Source organism: Hyperolius riggenbachi, chromosome 4 (genome assembly GCF_040937935.1).
Source record: "Hyperolius riggenbachi isolate aHypRig1 chromosome 4, aHypRig1.pri, whole genome shotgun sequence".
NCBI classification, from domain to species: Eukaryota; Metazoa; Chordata; class Amphibia; order Anura; family Hyperoliidae; genus Hyperolius; species Hyperolius riggenbachi.
The window spans coordinates 234,682,525-234,704,706 of NC_090649.1; the positions used below are offsets into that span (position 1 = coordinate 234,682,525).

The window sequence follows — 22,182 nt, forward strand, 5'->3', positions numbered from 1 at the left end:
TCTGAACTCCATTGTGCTATTACCATAGTTACAAAGAAGTGTAATAGGAGCCTACTAAAGGATTAGGAGATGCTTAGCTGGCTGCAAATTAAAATGGAAAGATCATTTTAGCATTACATGACAAAAAGTCTTGTGCACCAAAGATCCATATTTATGGCAATTTTATGCTAAACATGGTATTTCCCATTAAGGTCATCCTATCATTAACTTTCAAGTCTACATAACTAACCAGCTCTTATATAACCAAATTCAGTCAGTTTTGTCCTCCTACAACAACAGGTATTTCTATCTTTATCACTGATAATCGATCATTTTATCAATCACTGAATGATTGAAGGTGCTGATCATTATCAATAAGTCCCAAACGTGTCACAAGTATGTGTATGAGGTTAATAGCAAAGCCCCCATAGGTGCTAGAAACTAAACATTCAGGGTGTGTTAAGTAGAAGAGTGGGAACAAAAGGCAAAAAAAACCTTTCAAATAGACCTTGTACTTTTTGAGAAAATCAATGTTAAAGTCAGCAGAAATTTCAGCAAAAATTTCTGCGATTTCCGTGAAAATCCACCTACCGCACTTTTATTACCGATTTCCGAATTCCGATGTGGAAATGCAATTTCCGATCGGAAATGCAGAAATTTCATTTCCGCGAAATCCGAACGAGCATCACTACTTATGGACCAGAGCAGTATTGACATTGTAGCTCCTGTATGTTGTAATTAAGTCAGCAAAAACTTTATGACTAGCCTTGTGCACAAGTATCTAGCTTGTTATAACATCATCAGGCTGGGACTTGGTACACTCAGCTTGTAAAGACTAATTACAGAACATGCTTCAATTGTCGCTGGAATGGGGGAAGATAAAATACTGCTTCTGTTGTCTGATCCCCTTTCCTTAATGCAGATGAGGGTGGGCTTCCCTTATAAATACTAACTTGGTCCCCAGAGATAATGAGATGATGTTATCACACACTCTGTGCTCACTACTTGTACACTACTCAAGTACATTGATCTACTTCCTTTAGACTTACGTCAGAGGACAAAGAGAGAGAGAGAGAGAGAGAGAGAGAGATCAAAGTCCTCAATGTCCTCAGTACACTAAAGCTGGCCATACACTAGGTTGATTCCCCGCCGATCTACAGCAGATTCGATCACTGGGATCGAATCTGCTGTCACATCGTTTACACTACACGCTAAATTTCAATCTATTTCGCCCCGAAATAGATCAATCCCGTCGATCGTTCCGTGCAGGAAATTACCGTCGATCGCCCGCGGGTAGGGAGCACGTCGCTAGCGGCGTACGAGTGCCCGACGACTGACGCAATACAGCAGCAATACATTACCTGCTCCGCCGTCGCGACTCCCCAGGTCTCCGCTGTCTTCTCCGCTCTGGTCTGGTCTCCGGCATGCTTCACATCTTCCTGTCCCGGCAGGAAGTTTAAACAGTAGAGGGCGCTCTACTGTTTAAACTTCCCCCAGACAGGGGGAAGTGAAGCATGCCGGACCCGGAGACCAGACCAGAGTGGAGAGTGGAGAAGACAGCGGAGACCTGGGGAGTCGCGCCGGCGGAGCATGTAATGTATACGGGGGGGGGGGGGGGGGAAGCGACGGCAGCAGCACCACCACCACAGATTGTGAACGGTTTCAGGCTGAAATCGATTCACAATCTGTTTGCAGTAAAGGCAGCCATACGATCCCTCTCTGATCAGATTCGATCAGAGAGGGATCTATCTGTTGGTCGAATCTGATGGCAAATCAACCAGTGTATGGCTACCTTTATGCTGGGAATACACAATGTGTTTTTGCGGCAGATTTCCTGGCCGATTGATTTACCAATCAATTTTCCAATCATTTTTCAGATCGATTTCTATTAACTTCTATGAGAAAATTGATCAGAAAAATGATCAAAATCAGATCGGACCTGTTGGAAATTATCTATCGAGCCATCTATCAGCCCAAAAAACTAATTTTTTTTGAAGGATTTTTATACACATTTGGTAGGCTACTTGTGTTTGCCCAGCGTTTTCCAACCTTAGTAAAACAACCCCATAGTGTATTTATGAATTTGTTTTAAGTTTTAACTCTACTTTCATTAAAACATTGATAAAATAAATCAACATTATGCATATCATTTTATAATTAAGTGTTATCATAAAGTACCTTTACATTTCAGTTTGGACCTTGATATTATTTTTTTTAAAGGTCTTGTGTCAGCAGCATAAGCAAGACTGTGTTGAATATTGGCTAAAAAAAAACCCTTGTATTTCATAGAGCTGAACTAGAGAGGGTTACGTTTTTATCAGCAAAAGTCGAGTTTCACATTTTGAGAGGATTAACATAATAGGTGACCAAGCTGAAAAAAAAATAGTAATAGGAAAAAATATGAAAGTAATTTGTCTCCTATAACCACTGTTTCAGTTGTACTGTCAAAATAATTTCCAAAATAAAAGCACTTTACTGGAGGGCCTTGGGCACCAATTTCTCCAAGAACTCCTTGTTCTCCTTCTTCACCCTGTAATAAGAACACATCAAAATTAGATTAAAATGAAATTAACATTATCATTCCACTCAGTATTTCAGAAATATGCTTCAGCTGCTATAAAAATCTCTACCAACATAGTGACAATATCTATACATGATGTCTAAGCATTGCAACCCCATTATACAGGGGAAAGTTCAAGTAATTGTAGATGAACAAAACACATTTCATTTGTTTTATGGGATGAGATTATACATGGGTGTTTAAAAAAGCATTTTGTAATTGTTTATTTTTTGTCCTTGAAATGTTACCAGTAGCAGAACCTTTGCCTAGGGAAGTCAATTTGTCTTTAATCCATATTTGGGATAAGGGTCCTTTCCCAATTTGCATATTGCATTGCAACACCATTGCAATGGTGCCAAAAATTTGCATTGCGAATTAGACATGCAGTGCAACTAAATAGTGAAACATACAGCTAACTGAAAGTATGCTTCACTGCAACCGTAATCAGGAACATTACCTAGTAAATGCACAGCATGCTCAATGTGAAAGCAATAAGAAAGCACCAATGTGAAAGCACCATACATAGACAGTGAGATGTGAAAGTTTGGGCAACCTTGTTAATCGTCATGATTTTCCTGTATAAATCGTTGGTTGTCAGTTAAATATATCATATAGTAGACACACACAGTGATATTTGAGAAGTTTAACTGACATTTTTTATCGCAACAACCAACGATTTATACAGGAAAATCATGACGATTAACAAGGTTGTTCAAACTTTTGCATCCCACTGTATTATTGCATTGTGTTGTGGTGCAAAAATATTGTCCATTGCTATATAAAAATACTAGATGTTCAGGAGAAAGAAAATAATGAGGCACCGCTTTCCTAAAAGCCTTTTAATTCAGCTGGGCAGATACAGTGGCACAAGACAGTGGGGGCGACAGAGCCTGACAGCTGTTTTGCAAGTTGCGAAATAGCTGTCAGGCTTTGTCACCCCCCCCCCCCCCCCCCCCACACACACACACACACACACTGTCTTATGCCACTGTGTCTGCCTAGCTGGATTAAAGGCTTTTAGGAAAGTTGTGCCTTTCTTTCCCCAAACGTGTCTGGATATATATGACAGCATGCTCCTTCTACCTATACCGGCTGGTCACTTCCCTGCTGCATACTGGTGTCAGTTTTTGTTTTCTTTCTGTCACTACTACTAGATGTTCATTGGCTGGAATTATTGAAATGATTGCTCAGAAATGTAGTGTGAGTGTGCAGGTGTCCCCCAACACTTTTAACAGTGTTCTTAACAATTGATCTCAGAATGATGTTTATGGACAATAATTATCGACAATTGATCTTGGAATTATGTTTCTGGACAATAATTGTTGAATGTGTGTGCATAACATAATACCTACAGATTAGCCTGGAGTAATAGATACAGTGTCTTGACTAACAGATCCAAAGATAATAGGGTCAGATTATGATACTATCATGCCTGGGAGAACTTCCACAACAAGAGGTAGAAACACCTTCTAACTAGTCAATTAAGACAATAAATTGAGGACTACAAGTACCGGTAGCCCTAAATCGGGTAAACGATTGATGTCTCCATTGTCAAGGTACCAGTGCATCAATAAAAGGTATGTTAAATTAATGTATAAATGTTTGTATACTCCATCTTGAAAATGCACTAATGGTTATAGTAAATTAAGTTGTTTGGTTGTGCCCATAGGACTGATGGTAAATGTCTCTAGGAAATATATGACCCAGACCATCTAAAAGCAGACCTTAAAAGAATTTAAAAGTATCCATAAATCAAGGCTGGAGGATCTACAACATGAAAAATATTCAGGAATTACAAGTATTATAGCTCTGGAATGTGTAAGTATACCTGTCTAGAGCAATCCATGACATTTTAGAATAATCTGCTTTATCAAGCTCTCAGGCAAAAAAACCTCCAGTGCTCTCATGTATGAGAACTTGATAAATGATCAACCACAGTAAGCTGCATCTGCCTATTTGTCTCATGTGACATCTCATCATTCATTTTTCTGTTCAAACGTGTCTAATATTGATTCGATCACTGCTAGCTTTGTACTGCTTAGGGCACAGATGTCAAACTCCAGTCCTCAAGGGTCAGATCCATGCCAGTGTTGAGGATGGACTGAGAAATGGAGAAATGTTCTACTTGATGAGCCACATCTTTCCTTATGTTAATAATAGTTGGGAGTAAGTCGAAAGTAGACTAGTTCCAGGAAAGTAGTAGGATCCTATTTTGAGTTAGCCACCACACTCGGTAACACATACATTTGTATGCAGGAGGATCCGTTTGTATTTATGAGACCACAGCAAAAAAGTAATTTTGTGCAAAAATCAGTATCAAACTTTTTTATATCAAAAATCACAACAAATTCAGTTAACATTTTTTTTACAAGATTCACAGTTGAAAGATCATGCAATTTTGAACAAACAGGAAGTGCTTTGTTGTATATAGTTTTAGACAGTTTCAGGCAACGACACCAGTTTCAACCAGACGCCATGTCATGTCAGAATGCATTCTGATTTTTGCAGTTCACAGGTCGCTGGACTAGCCATCAGAGAGGTACAGGTGCGTCTGGTTGGAACAGATGCCCTATTTTTCATTTCCTTTGCCATCTTGCTTTGTTTTGGGACATGTGTCTGCTCATCAACCCGCACCTGATTCATATATGCTTTGTAAAGGCTGGATGAAGGGTCAAACTGACCTGAAACGGACTAGTGTCATTGCCTGAAACTGTCTAAAACTATATACAACAAAGCACTTCCTGTTTGTTCAAAATTGCATTATCTTTCAACTGTGAATCTTGTGAAGATCTCTGTCTTTGCTTTTTTTTTACAAATTAAAATCTTTTAACAGATTTTTTTTTGTGATTTTTGATATAATAAAGTTTGATACTGATATTTGCACAAAATTACTTTTTGAAGTAGTCTCATAAATACAAACTGATCCTCCTACATACAAATCCACATATTTCCTTATTCAATCCCATCAATTAAGTTGAGCTGTACCAAAAGTTTGTAATGACCTTGGCCCTTGAGAACTGGAATTTGACATATCTTTCTTAGGGGAAGCGCATGGTCAGAGTACATTGGTGAAATATACAGTACTTACTGAAATTAACTCCCCTACATACACTACATCCTAATTCTATTCCTCCCAACTTATGCCTAATTGTTACTGTTAACTCTAAGTGATACTCATCATCCATCATTTTTATGACAAATGTGAGGAACAAATTGAGCACTCTACCACTAATAACCTGGTGTGAAATTTCTCATTAAGCTGGATTACCTTTTAGCTATATAAGAGCTGACTACTGCTACCAAAGTTAAGTACCAAACTGCCGATACCCTTACACACAATTATCCAATAACCTGGCACAGCATCAGATCAATCAGTGTCAAAACACCTTACTATCCTACTGCCAACAAACACAATAAGCTGGTGCATTGTTCTAATTATAGGATAGTATCACAAATACACACTTTACCATGATAAGCTATATTTCATATGGCATCCCAAAGTCTCAATGATGAAATTAACTAGTCCCATTCTCAATCCCATGCCCCCATTAACAAGGCACCAGTGCATCTATAAGAGGTTAGTTTAGTCAATTTATAAACATTTATATACTCCATTTCGTGTCATTTTGTGCATAGAAATATTGTGATGGTGGATCTATATACACCCCTGCAGGCTTACAGCCCTGCACCTTTAAAACCCCAATTAAGATCGACCTTTTATGATCTCAGGAGTATACACCTTTAGGGGCGGGTCTGGGAGTATATATGGTCCACCAAGATGTCAGTATGAGTAAGGATATGATCCGAAACATGTCAGCCATTTTACTGCTTTTGTGAGTTGGATTCAATAAAAACCCTTGGACTTTACCTGCGGGTGTGCGGATTTCATCTACCTTGTATATACTCCATTATAGCAGTGCACTAACGGTTATATTGTTTGCTTGCGCAGATGGGTGTATGTGTAAATGTCTCCAGGAAATATATCCATATGCCCCTGACCATCTGAAAACAGACCTTTTTTCACCTTCTTAAGAGTTGTATGGGCAGGGAATAGTGTTGAGCATAAGAAGGTTATCTTTGGAGGGGTAATTTTCAGATTGCCATTTTCTGGCACTTAGTCTAACAGCTAGACACTCAAAACACAGTGTCGAGAAGGTAATGCCAAGAAGGGTGAAAATAATATGGACAGAGAACACCAAGTAAAGGATGGTCATAAGAACCTGACAGAGGCTTTGCCGTCTCTAAAAGTACTCTACGGCTCGATTCAGTTAGCAGTACTAACTGTTAGCACACTTCTGAAAAGGCCATTATCATGCCTTAACTCAGTTTGGGCATGTTAAAATCAGATCGCGCGCAAAGATCCGCGCACAAAGTTTTGTGCACGCACAGCGCAGTGCGCGCGAAGTGCCCATTCACATCTAAGCGACGTTCCGCGCGCACCGCGCTGTGCGCGCGCAAAGTTTTGCGCACGGGCTTTGCGCGCGATCTGATTTTAGAAACAGTGCTAACCTACTTAGCACCCTGGTTAACACGTCTAAAGTCTTTAGGCGTGCTAAGTAGGATAGCACTGTTTACTGAATCGAGCCCTACATATATTATTTCTTGCTGGCTTCTGTCCCTATTGGAGAGATGTATTCACTCCCCATCCAGAAACAAAGCAAAGGAGTTCTCCTACATGGAAACAATCAGCAGAAAAAACAAAACAAAAGAAGTTCTAACACTTTTCCACATTGTCCAAAACTAAAGTATAACTTTTGCCTGGAGCTGGGTTTTAAAGCGGACCCAAACCAAACATTTTTTTAATTCAAAATATTTAGTTGCACCACTCTGACACATACAAAGATAAATAAACACTCCTTCAAGCCTATGAGCATTTCAGTGCATGCTTTTCACCCTCCTCTTTGCATAACTAGGGTTATACAGGTGGCAGCCATTAGCAATTCCTCCTTTGCTGGACACCATCTACTCCACCAGTTTGCCGGATCATTTGCCGGCGATATGAAAGGAAGGGAGGGGTTCCTCCAATAAATGTAAAATATTTTATATTTGTCACCATGCAGCTGAAAAAAGGCTGCTATTTATTATTATAATTTAGAAAATAGATTTTATTTCTGAAATCTTGTATTTTTAGTTTGGGTCCACTATAAACTTTTTTTGAAACACTTGGTAGCATTTGCAGAAAATCACTATTAAGAATAATACCTTATGGCCTTGTTTTCCAGGCTCACCAGCATCTCCTTTTGAACCTTTGTGTCCCTGAAATTGTAAAGAAAACCATGAAAATGTTATCAAATAGTGTAATTTACTCAGAACTAAAATATATACAGTACAAATAGGCCTAAAGGTAAGCATTGCAGTATATTTACACACATATATATATATATATATATATATATATATAATCCATCTTATTCTTAGTCATGTGATTGTCCCCTGTCCTGATGTTTGAGAAATTGTGAAACAGTGACTTTAAATGAGACCAGTAATTCAACAATTTAATATGTGATTATCTTTAAATCAGTTTCTTGAAGAGTTGCCTAGTGTATGCAGTGTGTGTACGTTAAATGTTGAATTTCTTACTAGTTAATTCTGTCTCCTATACCCTGCAACTTCCTTTACTCTATTGTCACTAAACAATATGGCTGATTTTGTCTTCTTGGCTCCTTTTGTTTACATGTTATTTGCATTTCCTTATTTCAGCACTCTGTATACACAAAACAAGCTCTGCTCTAAGCCTTGCACACACACTAGAGGGAACTCGGCCCAAGACATCTCAGCTTAGAATGCAGGGTGAGTACAGGTGCTTGTTTAGTGATGTACAGATCTATAGATTTATAGATGATATAGATCTGATGTATAAATTAGTATGCCAGATCTTTAAATTATCCCAATCATGAATGAGTGACAGATTAAGGTTTACTCACTCTGCACACCAGAAGCTACTCACTTGTGTACTTCCCCATCGTTGCTCCGCCCCTCCACTGAATTGTACACCCTGGTCGGCTAAAGCTGGACAGCAGGTCCGTACAGCATTCATGCAGTATCACCCTAACAATCCTTGCACAATCATTTATTATGATGCACATTTAGTGTCTTCACACAGCTTTAGTGCCGCTTCCTAGTCTACTATCTTTCTCCATGTATCTCCTGTTTCCTGCAAGTACCCCCTTTCTCCACCCCAATTATTAATATATAGATCACATCTGTCCCCTTTCAAGAACTAAATCCCACTTTCCCTCTTTGCTTCCCAGTTTCCCTACATTCAGAACTGAGGCACAGATCTGTATAAATATATGTATTTCTTCACTAAAAATATGTTTCATTGAATGTAAACTCTATCCCCATCCTCTGTATTGATATATTTCATATTCAGATGTTACTTTAAGGCTACTTGCACACCAAGACGTTGCGTTAGGTGCTACGTTAAGGTCGCATAACGTGCACCTAACACAACGTATGGTGCTGCAAGTGAGGACGGTAGAGTGAGTCGCGTTAGGCGGCTCGATTCCTATAATGTCTCCCAGAGTGGCGCTGATTGGCCAGCGGGACCACGTGATGTGGAGCGAGACACTCCGCATCACGTGGTCCCGCCGGCCAATCAGCGGCCGCCAATGCAGTGAATATTAAGTAGCCATGTGCGCGGCTACTGTAGCTGGCTCTCCCCGCCTCCTCTCCGCCCCCCACTGCGCATGTGCAAACAGTCTAACGCGGCTATAGCCGCTGTAACGCCGTAGCATGCTGCACTTTCCGGAGAACGTGCAGCATTACATGTTACGCAACGTGGGCTGTGTGAACAGCCCACTTGTGTTACATTGCTGTGCATTGGGGGAGCGTTACAGGCGCATGGATTCTTTGTGGTATGTGTGGCATGTATAACTAGGGGTGTGGTGGGTGACATGACTGGTGATGTGTGTAATGGTGTAATCTTAAATGATTGAAAGCAGTGGCGTAGCAATAGGTGTTGCAGAGGTTGCGACCACATCTGGGCCCTTGGGCTAGAGGTGCCCCAAGGGGCCCATACTCAACTTCAGTAATAGCTCTTCTGTGCCAGTAATATTCACTTCTATACATGCTTTGAATAGTAGGGATCATTAAGACACTGTTTTCCATCCTCTTCTTGCACCTCTGACATTGTGGTCCTTGATAGGTTTTGGTGCAACATATCAATTGTTATGTATAGAATGCTTGGGGGCCCAAATGAAAAAGCTTGCACTGGGGCCCATAGCTCCTTAGCTACACCACTGATTGAGAGGCATGCCATTCACTATGTGACCAATATAATAAGGCATATGCTATGGGCACACTAGGCTGACAAGATGGGGAAGGAAATGATTTCAGAGAAGCATGATAAGATGTCAAGAGGAAAATCAACTTAGATAAGTAATAAGTAGATGAGATAGCAGATGATAGCAGGTGTATAGAGAATGTTATCACACACTGCCATAAACAAAAGTGGGGTAGGGTTGCAGGGAGCAGCCTGAACAAGCTTTTAGGACAACAGAATTCTCCGAAATAATACAAAAATCTCTCTCTCTCTCTCTCTCTCTCTCTCTCTCTCTCTCTCTCTCTCTCTCTCTCTCTCTCTCTCTCTCTCTCTCTCTCTCTCTCTCTCTCTCTCTCTCTCTCTCTCTCTCTCTCTCTCTCTCTCTCTCTCTCTCTCTCTCTCTCTCTCTCTCTCTCTCTCTCTCTCTCTCTCTCTCTCTCTCTCTCTCTCTCTCCTAGTGTGAGGGTAAGACAGATACCTACTACACACTAGGTCCTGGGTTCAAATCCCAGCTATGGTATATAAGCATGCTTTTCAAAAAGTACAAATCCTTAATCATGCTACTTTTTCTATTGAATTGATCATAGTGGAAGTATGGTTTATGCTACCGCCAGCTTTAGCATGTAGTGTGGGTCATGGTCTAGAGGGTAAGACAGATACCTACTACACACTAGGTTCTGGGTTCAAATCCCAGCTATGGTACATAAGCTGTTTTGAAAATCTGCAATTCCCTACTGCATGAGATGGATGGATGGATGGATGGATGGATGGATGGATGGATGGATGGAGGAGGAGGAGGAGGAGGAGGAGGAGGAGGAGGAGGAGGAGGAGGAGGAGGAGGAGGAGGAGGAGGAGGAGGAGGAGGAGGAGGAGGAGGAGGAGGAGGAGGAGGAGGAGAGAGAGAGAGAGAGAGAGAGAGAGAGAGAGAGAGAGAGAGAGAGAGAGAGAGAGAGAGAGAGAGAGATTTTAAAATTTACCGTCGGAATGGAACGGTAACGGAATTTCTATATGTCGGAATGCGGAATTGTGCCGGAAACGGAAATCGGCTATTCCGACCATGCCTGCTCATGCAGGATAGTATTCCCCAGGGATTTCAGATCTATGCTCCCTTTGCCCATTATAATTAGCATGGTATGTTATGAGAAAAGTGGCAAATCCACTCCTCATGGCCCATCTGTAAAGTACCCTTGTGCAATCCAGGCATGTCATTGGGGCTGAAGAACCCAGATGTGAGCCCCGATTGTCCACTTACTGTTCCCCGAATGTCAGTGCACAAAGTGCCCTGAACCTTTGCGGTGCCTGCTTCCATTACTATGGTGACAGCATGGCTCTCTTCCTTCTGCTTCCCCTCCTGTGTCAGTACATCGGGCAGTCCATGTCTCTCTCACTCACCAGCCATAGGCTACTGCAATGTGTCCTTCTTGTGCAGCACCAGCCCACCAGCTCTCTACTTCCTGGTTCTTCTGCACCTTGCGTGATTGCACGAGGTGCAGGAGATCGGGCAAGCAGAGAGCGGCCAGCTGGAGCTGAACACAGAGAGAGACATGGACCATCTGCTGCATTGTACCCTACATAATGTCCCCAGTAAGGGGTGACACTGCTTCTGATACCCATCTCTCCATCTGACTGCTAATATCAGGAAATGCTAATATTAGGAAGTATAGATCTAAGCATGAATTAGCAGGGTTTCACCTTCATCTGTGCACGGTATGGATGTTATTTCTCTGTACATAATATATTAATTATTGATAATAATTGACTTAACCACTCTGTCTCCGCCTAACGCAGAGTGACGGCCGCAGATTGGCTCTCTCATTCCTCAATCATGCCATATGGTGTGATCTCGCAGGGAGCGAGATTTGGAGGGAACGAGCAAATCTCTGTGTTCCCTGCAGTAAACACAGAGTGGTGCCGTGATCAGCCTGCCAGCCGCAAACGGAGCTGGCAGGCTGAATGTAAGACAAAAAAAGCAAATATATGTGCACAAGGCTGCGATCTAGTGCAGCACTGTACAGAAGACAGCCCTGTCACTTAACTGTCCCTCCAAACAGCTCACAATGTAGTCCCTATTATAGGCTGATGCCTATGTATGCGTATTGTAGTGTATGTATCACAGTCTAAGGCAAATTTAGGGGGGGATAAAAGGAATATTATATATATATATATATATATATATATATATATATATATATATATATATATACATACATACATATACATATATGCACACACATATATACAGTATATATATATATATATATATATATATATATATATATATATATATATTTATTTATTTTAAAGAAAATTTTTTATTAATAAAAAAAAACAACTAAATATTGCAGCAGCAATCAGAGACCACCAAAAAAAGCTCTATTAGTGGGAAGAAAAGGAGGTGAAATTAATTTGGGTTCTTAGTTGTATGACCGAGCAATAAACCGTTAAAGCTGTGAAGTGCTAGATTGTAAAAAATGGCCTGGTCACTAGGGGGGTATAAACTTCTGGTCCTCAAGAGGTTAATATCAAAATCTCACACAATTTCAATTGATAAAAAAAGAAAACATGTCGGTTACCTTCATTCCAGGCAAGCCTGGATACCCTGTGCGTCCTGGTGGGCAGGAGTTTGGACACTGAAAATAAAATTACAGTCTTAATAAACAGCAAATTGAAAGAAAACAGAACATTGCCAAAACTCTTAATGCTTTTTGCACAAACTCACCAGGGGATCTCCCTCTCGCAGAGCAACTGTCCCCTGTGAAAAAACAGAAATAGGCTATTTCTTTATTCACTCAGAGACACATCACCTCACAAAACACAAGTTAAATCAGTTGTAATTGGAAATATGCACAAAGTAAAATGTCAGAATGTCTGCTGTTTGTATCGCTATGTTATTTGTTACTGTATAGCTATGCTATTTGAGTCACAATCAATTTATTAGGAACAGAAAGAGAGGTTTAAACTTTATAATGGAAAGCCAGACAGCAAGAAAAAAAATCTAACAGTGATTCTGTTTCTTTACTACTGTATACAAAAAGAAATATATTTTTTATCTGGAGGTTTACTATCAAGTGTTCATGTTCTTATACTTAAGTGGAACTAAACTCTCTGCTCTAAAATATTAGCCACAGCATGATAACCAAATCATTTCTTAATTGCAAGATATGGAAATCCTAAAAAAGACTTGAAGTTCAACTACTGCAGAGAGCACTGAAATGGTTAAGCATCAGTTTTTACTGTACAAGGAGAGCTGCCTAGGCAGAGCTCTCTTGCAATCTATTCACAGTTGCTGATAAGAACTAATTAGACACTTTGTATCCAGCTAAACAAACACAGAGCAGTACATTTCTTCAGCAACTACTGTATGTGTAGAAAACTTTTCATTTTGTGCTGTGCAAGATTTTGGGTCTGCTTTAAAGCATCTAAAAATTGGACCTAGATTATTAATGTAATACACTTGATTTATTGATTCAAACCTTAATGTACTGATATGTAAAACTTGGTGTGTATAGTATAACTTGATACTGATTCCATTTTAAAGCTGCATAAACGGCATAAAAAATTGCATAATTCTACATCAACCTTTGTATCTCATTGGCTAGCCCCAGGAATTGGCATGGTTGCATTTGAATCAGAACTGAAAGTTCGTTGCATTACTCATAAGAACCTCATTTTAAACTATTTTAATTACACTTAACCCCTTGTGTACCAGCAGTCTATGGCCCCTTAAGGACCAGAGATGGCTGGTACAACAAAACGGTGCTTACCGACGGATCGCTGAACATACCTGACACTCTCACCGGTCATGACGCTCTCCTATCGCCACAGGCCCCTCTCTCTGCCGTCTCTATGACAGCAGAGCTCTGTGCGCTGGTCAGGAGCCGCTTTCATTGGCTCCTGACCCTGTCCATAAATGTAAGCCAATGTGATTGACTCACAGTGCTCACAAGGTCAGAAGCCAATGAAAGTGGCTCCAGACCATCTCACATAGAGCAGAGCAGCGAGATCGGTGGTAGCGGTGGTAGCGTGCAGCGGGGAAGGTGAAATCTATGTCCTGTCAGAGCCACGCAGCCACCTGTAGGACATATATTTCAACCAACGCGGTCCGGAAGCGGTTAAAAAGAGATACATTAGCAATTTTGACAGTGATTTAAAATAAAATAATCATTAATTATAAATGTATACAGTAGTCCATAATAACTGTAAGTAAAACATATTTCCATGTTAACCCTTTCATTCTTATGTTGGACAATTTCCAAAATTAGCATTTTCCAGTATATGCGCAATGTCAGACATAGCCCGACATAGGAAAATATGGCTTCCATTGGGAGTGCTGTTGGCAGATAAAATCCTCCACAGTGCCAGTCACTTTGGATCTAAGTGTCGGACTAAATCCGACAATTCGATTGCCGATGACCACCTGCTCCGCTACTGTCCAACTTAACTTGAAAGGGAACCTGAAGAAGTATATGAAGGCGGCCATATTTATTTCCCTTCAAACAATACCAGTTGCTGGCTGCCAGTCCTGCTGATCTATTTGTCTGAAGTAGTGTCTAAATAACACCTGAAACAAGCATGAAGCTAATCTTGTCAGATTTGACAAAAATGTCAGAAACACCTGATCTGCAGCATGCTTATTCAGGGTCTATGGCTAAAAGTATTGGAGGCAGAGGATCAGCAGAACAGCCAAGCAACTGGTATTGCTTAAAAGGAAATAAATATGGAAGCATCTATATACCTCTTGGTTCCCTTTAAGTGTCAAAGTCTGATACTTCGATTCCCTTTGGTACCACAACCGGCCATATAATATCATTATAACGTTGGTACATGAGCAATGGGGGTGGAGCCAGATGAGCCCACGTTCCCTGCTGATGTCAGGTCACCTCCTCACTCTAGTGTGAAGAGGTAGAGACCTGGTTGGATTCCACCAGCGCCTCCCATCCCCCGCAGTAGCACTCCCATGATCATCCATGTCACAAAAACACCTCCACTGGCATATCAGAAAAAAATAAGTGGGGGGGGGGGGGCCTTGGGTGATTGCATAAGTGGATTGGAAAGAGTACTCCAATTTAACACAACTCTAAAACTGTACTCTAGAAGCAAAAATGGGACAGTGGGGCTTTGAAAGTTGCAGGCTGAAATCTAGTAGCTAATGCAATGCAATTATGTTGTAATGTTCACATTGGTGCCTTCACAGCGTGGTGCGGTGGAAGCCGTTGGCATAATGTTGCGCATGCTGTGATGGTACCGTATACTGCGCATGTAGCAGTAGTATGCTTCACTGTATACATCTCATAACAGGCATAACATGCAATGCAACCTTTTCCCTCCAGTGCATTGCGATCCAGTTTATGAAGGATACTCACCACAATGTGTCAATGCGAGTCCAGCTTTAGACACTTGCATGCCTTGTGTTCAGAAATAATGACATACGCATCATATGCTACTCTGGCAAGGATAAATACACTCTACTGAGAAGCACCAATGAAGTTTGCCCTGTACATAAACGCTAAGGCCTAGTTCACACTATAAATTGCAAGCATAATCGTGATTTTTTTTTTATCATTAACTATTGTTTTTCGTGCAATTTTCATTTTTTGCAAGCAATTTTGTAAGCGTTTTGTTTTGCGACTTTCTTTGTGCAGGCAAACAGGAAGTGCACTCTTTGACCTGGAACTGAATGTCTTTCAAAGCAATCTTACTTGAAAAACGCTCACAAAATAGCTATTCCAATTGCCTTTAAAGCAATTTGCGATTTTCCTATACTTTACATTGAAGCGCAAACGCTTGGAAAATGGTGCAGAACACGCGTTTGTGATTGGAAAGAAAGTTAAACGCTCATGTTGTGAGAACACTCATAGTGGATTTCATCACACAAGCGCCTTCAAAGTGCTTTTAAAAATGCTATCGATTAAAAAAAAAACTCAAAAAGCTCAAAAGCTCATAGTGTGAACAAGCCCATCTGTGATTTATTTAACAGTTTCTCCAGGACTTTAACAATCACAAACATGTTTATTGGTTTCATGCATGACCACTTACCCTTGGTCCTGGTGGCCCTGGAGGCCCGGTAGTACCTCTGGGACCAACATCACCCTACAACAGAGCATTGATATTGATTAAATCCGCCAATACTATGGGAGTTTGACAAAGTGTTTTTATATTCTGATCACATATAGGAATAGACATTTCCTGCCAGGTAGTTAACTGAAACCCAGTATCCGAACTTCTAGCAACAGGTTCATGGGATTGAAATGGTACAGGTGTCACATTGCATTTGTAAGATTTCTCATGCTCTGAAAACACCTCTGAATTTAAGAACTTTCGGTCTGCTATTTCCTGCCCATTAATATTCCACGGTGAATGAGGGAGCAAATGAAAATTGCTACCCTCTGGGGGTGTTGAAAATCCACGTATAATTTAAGAATCAAAATCTGGCCATTTCTGAAAATATTACACATATATTTGCGAATGTCACCAAATACATTTTCACATAGAAACAACGTGTATTTTAGATAAAGACAGCCGTTTGGAATGAATAATTCTCTGCCATTGTCATGGATATTGATGGCCAGCCAGCCTCAACATCGACAAACTTATTGAATTCTACAAGAAGGAAAATAGAGTCATCGGTGAAGCTGTCAGCTTAGGTGGACCTGTAAGCACCATCAGCTTTAGCCTTACTGTGACAGCATGCTTTAGTGCAAAAGCAGTCTGCCCTGCCATAGGTACTGATGTACTTATCAATTTTTGTCTGACTATTTATTGAACTACTGAATCGATAGTCCAATGTTGCATTGAAAAGTACCCATGTGACCATTCAGGCTGTTCTTGTCTGTCAATAGATTATATGGTCCAAGAAGACTTCTTCATTAATTAGAACATGAACTCAATCTCTTTCATTCTACCATTAAGCTTCATGATTAGTTGCAGCTGAACTACTGCAGACCTGAATCACAGTTATTAAACACTTGCAGTAGAAACACAAGAACAAGGCTAAGATGGCATAGTAAAAAAATATATAGCACATCTCTTTTCCCACATTTATCTGATAGAGTTCAGTATAAATATATATATACACATATGTCTGAGAAATCTGTGCCTGTGACATAGAATTTATTTTCAGAACGTGCATCATCTAAGGCACAATGTCGAGTGCCTTATTTTTATTTTAGTGTTCTGTTGCAAGCAACAGTTAAAAGGAAACTCTGAAAGGTTTTCAGTATGTAGGTATTACTATTATTATTATTAATGTATATTTATACATCAATGACATTTTCCATTATGTCTTACAGAGTACATGGTTATGTACTTTAACCTATTAGCAGCCCTGCATGCATCATCTCGAGACGGATAATGCATGCCAAGGCGTCTTCTAACGGCATATGCTGTTCAGCTGCCTAATGCAGCAATCCAGAGAGCTTCTTTATTTTTACCTGTGCCGGGAGGCTGGATTGGCTTCTTCTCTTCATCCACCTGCGGCGCTGCACTCCTGGCATCCTCTTCTGAGTTCCAAGGGGAGGATGTCAGCTTTGCAGCGCCACCTGGTGGTGGAAGATTGGTGATGAAAGACATTCTTCTATCACCCCTATTCCACCACTGGGTGGCACTGCAATGCTGACACCATTCCCTGGCTTACAATCATGTCATATCATGTGATCGGAACTCCGAAGAGGATGTCGGCACTGCAGCACCGCGAGTTGAGGAGAGGAGTAGATGATCCAGCCACCCAGAACAGCTAAATATGAAAGCTTCCTCCGCCGCTCTGCATAACCTGCCAGGCTGGGGAAGGCACCCTTTCCCAATGCCAAACAAAAACCCCTCAGACCTGCAGTGCACATATAGCTTTGCTATATGTGGCTGATAAAGGGTTAAAAGAGCTCACAATATAATCACTACAATAGTCATAAGTCCATGTCACACGTTCCCTAACACTCTGCCAATGTAAATGGATGGGACAGATTCCACTAGAGCGATTGCGATTAAGGAAATCACAATCGCAGAACATGCAGCATTTTGGGAGCATTCTAATGAACTGTATAGGAGCAGGGAAATCACTCCAAAATCACTTGCAAAACTCTATCACAAATCGCTAGTGAATGCAATAGCGTTTTGCGCTTTCTAGTGGATTCCAGGCCTCAGGCCAATTCTGTGGGGAACCTATTCATTATTTGTATGTTTTTGGAATGTGGATAAAAACTGTTGCAACCAAAGTAAACCTACACAAACAGTGTGAGAACATAAAAACTCCATGTGCATAGTGTCTTGGCTCAGCTTTGTGGAAGTAACATATGAAGTATTTTCATGACATAAAGTAAAGTGAATCTTTTAAGACTCACAAAACTCTTACCATTGCACCACCCCGACCTAACTCTCCCGGTAATCCTGGGGCACCAGGTGCTCCCTGTAAACAAAATGGTAAAACAATATTCAGTTTATCATTGAACATCAACGCTTAAGAATCAAGTATATCTCCCGGGAACAAATAATCCCTCAGTTGGCAGTACTGATCTATATAGAGACACATGCTATTTTTGGTAATATAATAAGGGAAGAGTTACTAGCTGATGTCCATGGTTTCTGCTAATCTAATTGACATAATAACTAAGGGTGGTATGTCCTCCAGCAATCTTGAAAAATTAAAAAGAAAAAGTGGCATTATTGTGGAGCAGATGCCAGGGATCAATGCTTTGTAATATTCAGGGCTGGGCCTACCATGAAGCCACCTGAATCATTTGTTTCGGGCAGCAAAGTCTAGAGGTTGGCACTAGCAACATCTGTCTGGCAAAGCTGCTGAAGCAGAGCACAGTTACCTAGTCCAGAGCTGGGTCCTTTCTTCCTCTTCACTGAAACCTATTACCTTACAGCAGCATCTCTGTGTATGCTTGAAATGTCACATGACATGCATTAGGAGCCTACAAAGGGACGCTTCTACATGGTGATAGGCTGCAGTGAGGCAAAAAGAGAACCAGGTGGTGGACTAGGTAATTGTGGCCTGTTGCTGCTGCTATGACATTTAGATGGGGGGAGAAAAGCAGGGCCCCTTAGTCCTGGGGCACTTTTTAGAAAAGGGGGGAATCTGGTCACACTTCTTACACAGGAAAGGAAGGCAGACAACAGCTTCACTTCTTACCTAAGGAGGCGGTGCTGAACACAGAATTAGGCGACATCTCTTACGAGGGGGAGGAAGGGGGCAGACACTGACTGTACTTCTTACCGTGGGGGGGGGGGGGGGCTAGGCATAATGTAGCATTTTTAATATACTTGCTTAAAAATTCCAGTATTATATAATGCTCAGCTAAACTCAATACTGAACAAGGCAGATACTCAATGCAATTGTTTTAATTAGCAATTAAGCATTACTTTTTCATAGACAGACTGATGGTCAGAAATGTGCCATTACTTGTGCAGTGATTATGTCACTGATCTGATCACCATACCTACAAAAAGGGCAAGCATCTAAAAATATCCCCATTTTCAACCTAATTACTGTTTATTTATTTCTGCTGAAATTCAAAATCAAAATCTGCATTGCCACATTTCACCTATTGCTATATTTATAAAGTGGCAGGCAATGAACCTGATCGCAGATAGCTTTGGCCACTGAAACTTAAGAGCACCATAAACAACACTGGAAAGCAATGATATTTATTTCAAACCACTCATATGCCACAGATCAGCAATGTAAGAAGTGGCCTTAATGCAAGTCAAAGGGCTGCATACAGCTAGTTTTTCTGGAGAGAAGTAGCTATCACAGCTGGCAATCAGTTACTCCAATTTATGTTAATTATGCCAATTTAGACTAATTATGGTACAGTGATCCGAGCTCCACTGTAATAAATTTGTTTGCCCTTTAACAAATTTGGTGTTATAAAAGCGATGATCGGATTTCAAAACATGGAGAGGGAAAAAAAAGGGGGAAAAAAAACAGTGCTCTTTGTTGTGGTAGTGGCCTACTTATTTCTCTCAGTACAGGTCTCCTCTAACAAAGCATCAGTATTCTTATTGACAATAATATGACAGTAAAGCCAATTTTCTAACAGTCAGATCTGATGAAATTGGACAGTGCAAAGTTACCATCAGACATATAAAAGCTTAAGATGAGTATTATAAATAATATAAAGTGACCCTGAAGCGTAACAAAACTCATGATATAATGAATTGTATGTGTAGTATGGATAATTAATAGAACATTAGTAGCTAAGAAAAGAGTCTCCTATTTTTATTTTCAGTTATATAGCTTTTTTTTTTATTTTTTTGCATCATTCTGTCATATTTGCAATTACAAGCCACACACTGGGCTTGATTCTCTAAAGAGAACTGTTAGCATGCCCGTGCACGGGAAGTGCTGTGCGCACATCTTTGCGTGCGCAGCATTGCACCCACACGGTAACTACTGTTTGAGCATGTTAACGCGGACTGCGCAAGATTGCGCGCAAAAGTCTGCATTATCGCGTGCAAACAGTAGTTACCGCACATGCACAAAAAAGACGTGCGCACGGCACTTTGTGTGCTAACTGTTTAGCACGGGCGTGCTAACAGTTAGCACTCTTTAGAGAATCAAGCCCACTGTATTTTAAACTATGAAAAAGAGAAGTGCCAATGACGCTTTGAACTTTCCTGCAGTAAATCCTTATCTGAACTGTTTCTTTGATAAGTACTTCAAAAAGCAGGACTGTTCCCCCTAGTTGGATAGGATAGCTCAGAAAAGCTCTTATATAAGGAGACCCCCAGAACTCCCCCTAATACCACCACACATCTCTGAAGCCTCCACCTCCCCCCCCCCCCCCAGCTAACCCGGTCTCCTTCCAGTAATTAACCCCTATCTGCCCCTAGGGCACTCAATCACCCGCCCACACCCTCAGAATGCCCTCAGACCCCAGCCCTGATCACCTTGCCAGTGCATTGCTTGCATCTATTCCCCCCTCTAATCACACCTTGAGACACCCATCAATCACCTCCTGTCACCCCCTAGCACACCTACCCATCAGATCAGGCCCTAATTTGCCCCGTGTGGGCTCCTGATCACTCGGCCAAACCCTCAGATCCCCCTCAGACCCCCTTCCGATCACCTCCCCAGTGCATTGATTGCATCTATTTTCCCCTCTAACCACCCCCTGAGACACCCATCAATCACCTCCTGTCACCCCCCTAGCACTCCTATCCATCAGATCAGGCCCAATACAACCTGTCATCTAAAAGGCCACCCTGCTTATGACCGGTTCCACAAAATTCGCCCCCTCATAGACCACCTGTCATCAAAATTTGCAGATGCTTATACCCCTGAACAGTCATTTTGAGACATTTGGTTTCCAGACTACTCACGGTTTTGGGCCCGTAAAATGCCAGGGCGGTATAGGAACCCCACAAGTGTCCCCATTTTAGAAAAAAAGACACCCCAAGGTATTCTGTTAGGTGTATGACGAGTTCATAGAAGATTTTATTTTTTGTCAAAAGTTAGCGGAAATTGATTTTTATTGGTTTTTTTCCACAAAGTGTCACTTTCCGCTAACTTTTGACAAAAAAATAAAAACTTCTATGAACTCACCATACTCCTAACGGAATACCTTGGGGTGTCTTCCTTCTAAAATGGGGTCATTAGTGGGGTTCCTATACTGCCCTGGCATTTTAGGGGCCCTAAACCGCGAGGAGTAGTCTTGAAACAAAAATGACCTGTGAAATCCTAAAGGTACTCATTGGACTTTGGGCCCCTTAGTGCAGTTAGGGTGCAAAAAAGTGCCACACATGTGGTATCGCCGTACTCGGGAGAAGTAGTATAATGTGTTTTGGGGTGTATTTTTACACATACCCATGCTGGGTGGGAGAAATACCTCTGTAAATGACAATCTTTTGATTTTTTTTACGCACAATTGTCCATTTACAGAGGTATTTCTCCCACCCAGCATGGGTATGTGTAAAAATACACCCCAAAACACATTGTACTACTTCTCCCGAGTATGGCGATACCACATGTGTGGCACTTTTTTGCACCCTAACTGCGCTAAAGGGCCCAAAGTCCAATGAGTACCTTTAGGATTTCACAGGTCATTTTTGAGAAATTTCGTTTCAAGACTACTCCTCACGGTTTAGGGCCCCTAAAATGCCAGGGCAGTATAGGAACCCCACAAATGACCCCATTTTAGAAAGAAGACACCCCAAGGTATTCCGTTAGTAGTATGGCGAGTTCATAGAAGATTTTATTTTTTGTCACAAGTTAGCGGAAATTGATTTTAATTGTGTTTTTTCACAAAGTGTCATTTTCCGCTAACTTTTGACAAAAAATAAAATCTTCTATGAACTCACCATACTCCTAATGGAATACCTTGGGGTGTCTTCTTTCTAAAATAGGGTCATTTGTGGGGTTCCTATACTGCCCTGGCATTTT

At 41.0% G+C, this 22,182-nt stretch overlaps 1 protein-coding gene across 2 annotated transcripts in view; it reads right to left on the reverse strand.

Annotated features, from left to right (window-relative positions):
- The window catches only part of COL9A1 (collagen type IX alpha 1 chain), a 220,785-nt gene that overhangs the window by 82,678 nt on the left and 115,925 nt on the right, over positions 1–22,182 (reverse strand). For both annotated transcript variants that reach the window (XM_068281455.1, XM_068281456.1), the window contains exons 14-19: positions 18,148–18,201; positions 15,840–15,893; positions 12,523–12,555; positions 12,377–12,433; positions 7,742–7,795; positions 2,456–2,509 (exon numbers count right to left, since the gene is read on the reverse strand). In XM_068281455.1, the coding sequence (XP_068137556.1) occupies positions 2,456–2,509; positions 7,742–7,795; positions 12,377–12,433; positions 12,523–12,555; positions 15,840–15,893; positions 18,148–18,201 (306 nt within the window). The remainder of the gene's footprint in view (positions 1–2,455; positions 2,510–7,741; positions 7,796–12,376; positions 12,434–12,522; positions 12,556–15,839; positions 15,894–18,147; positions 18,202–22,182) is intronic.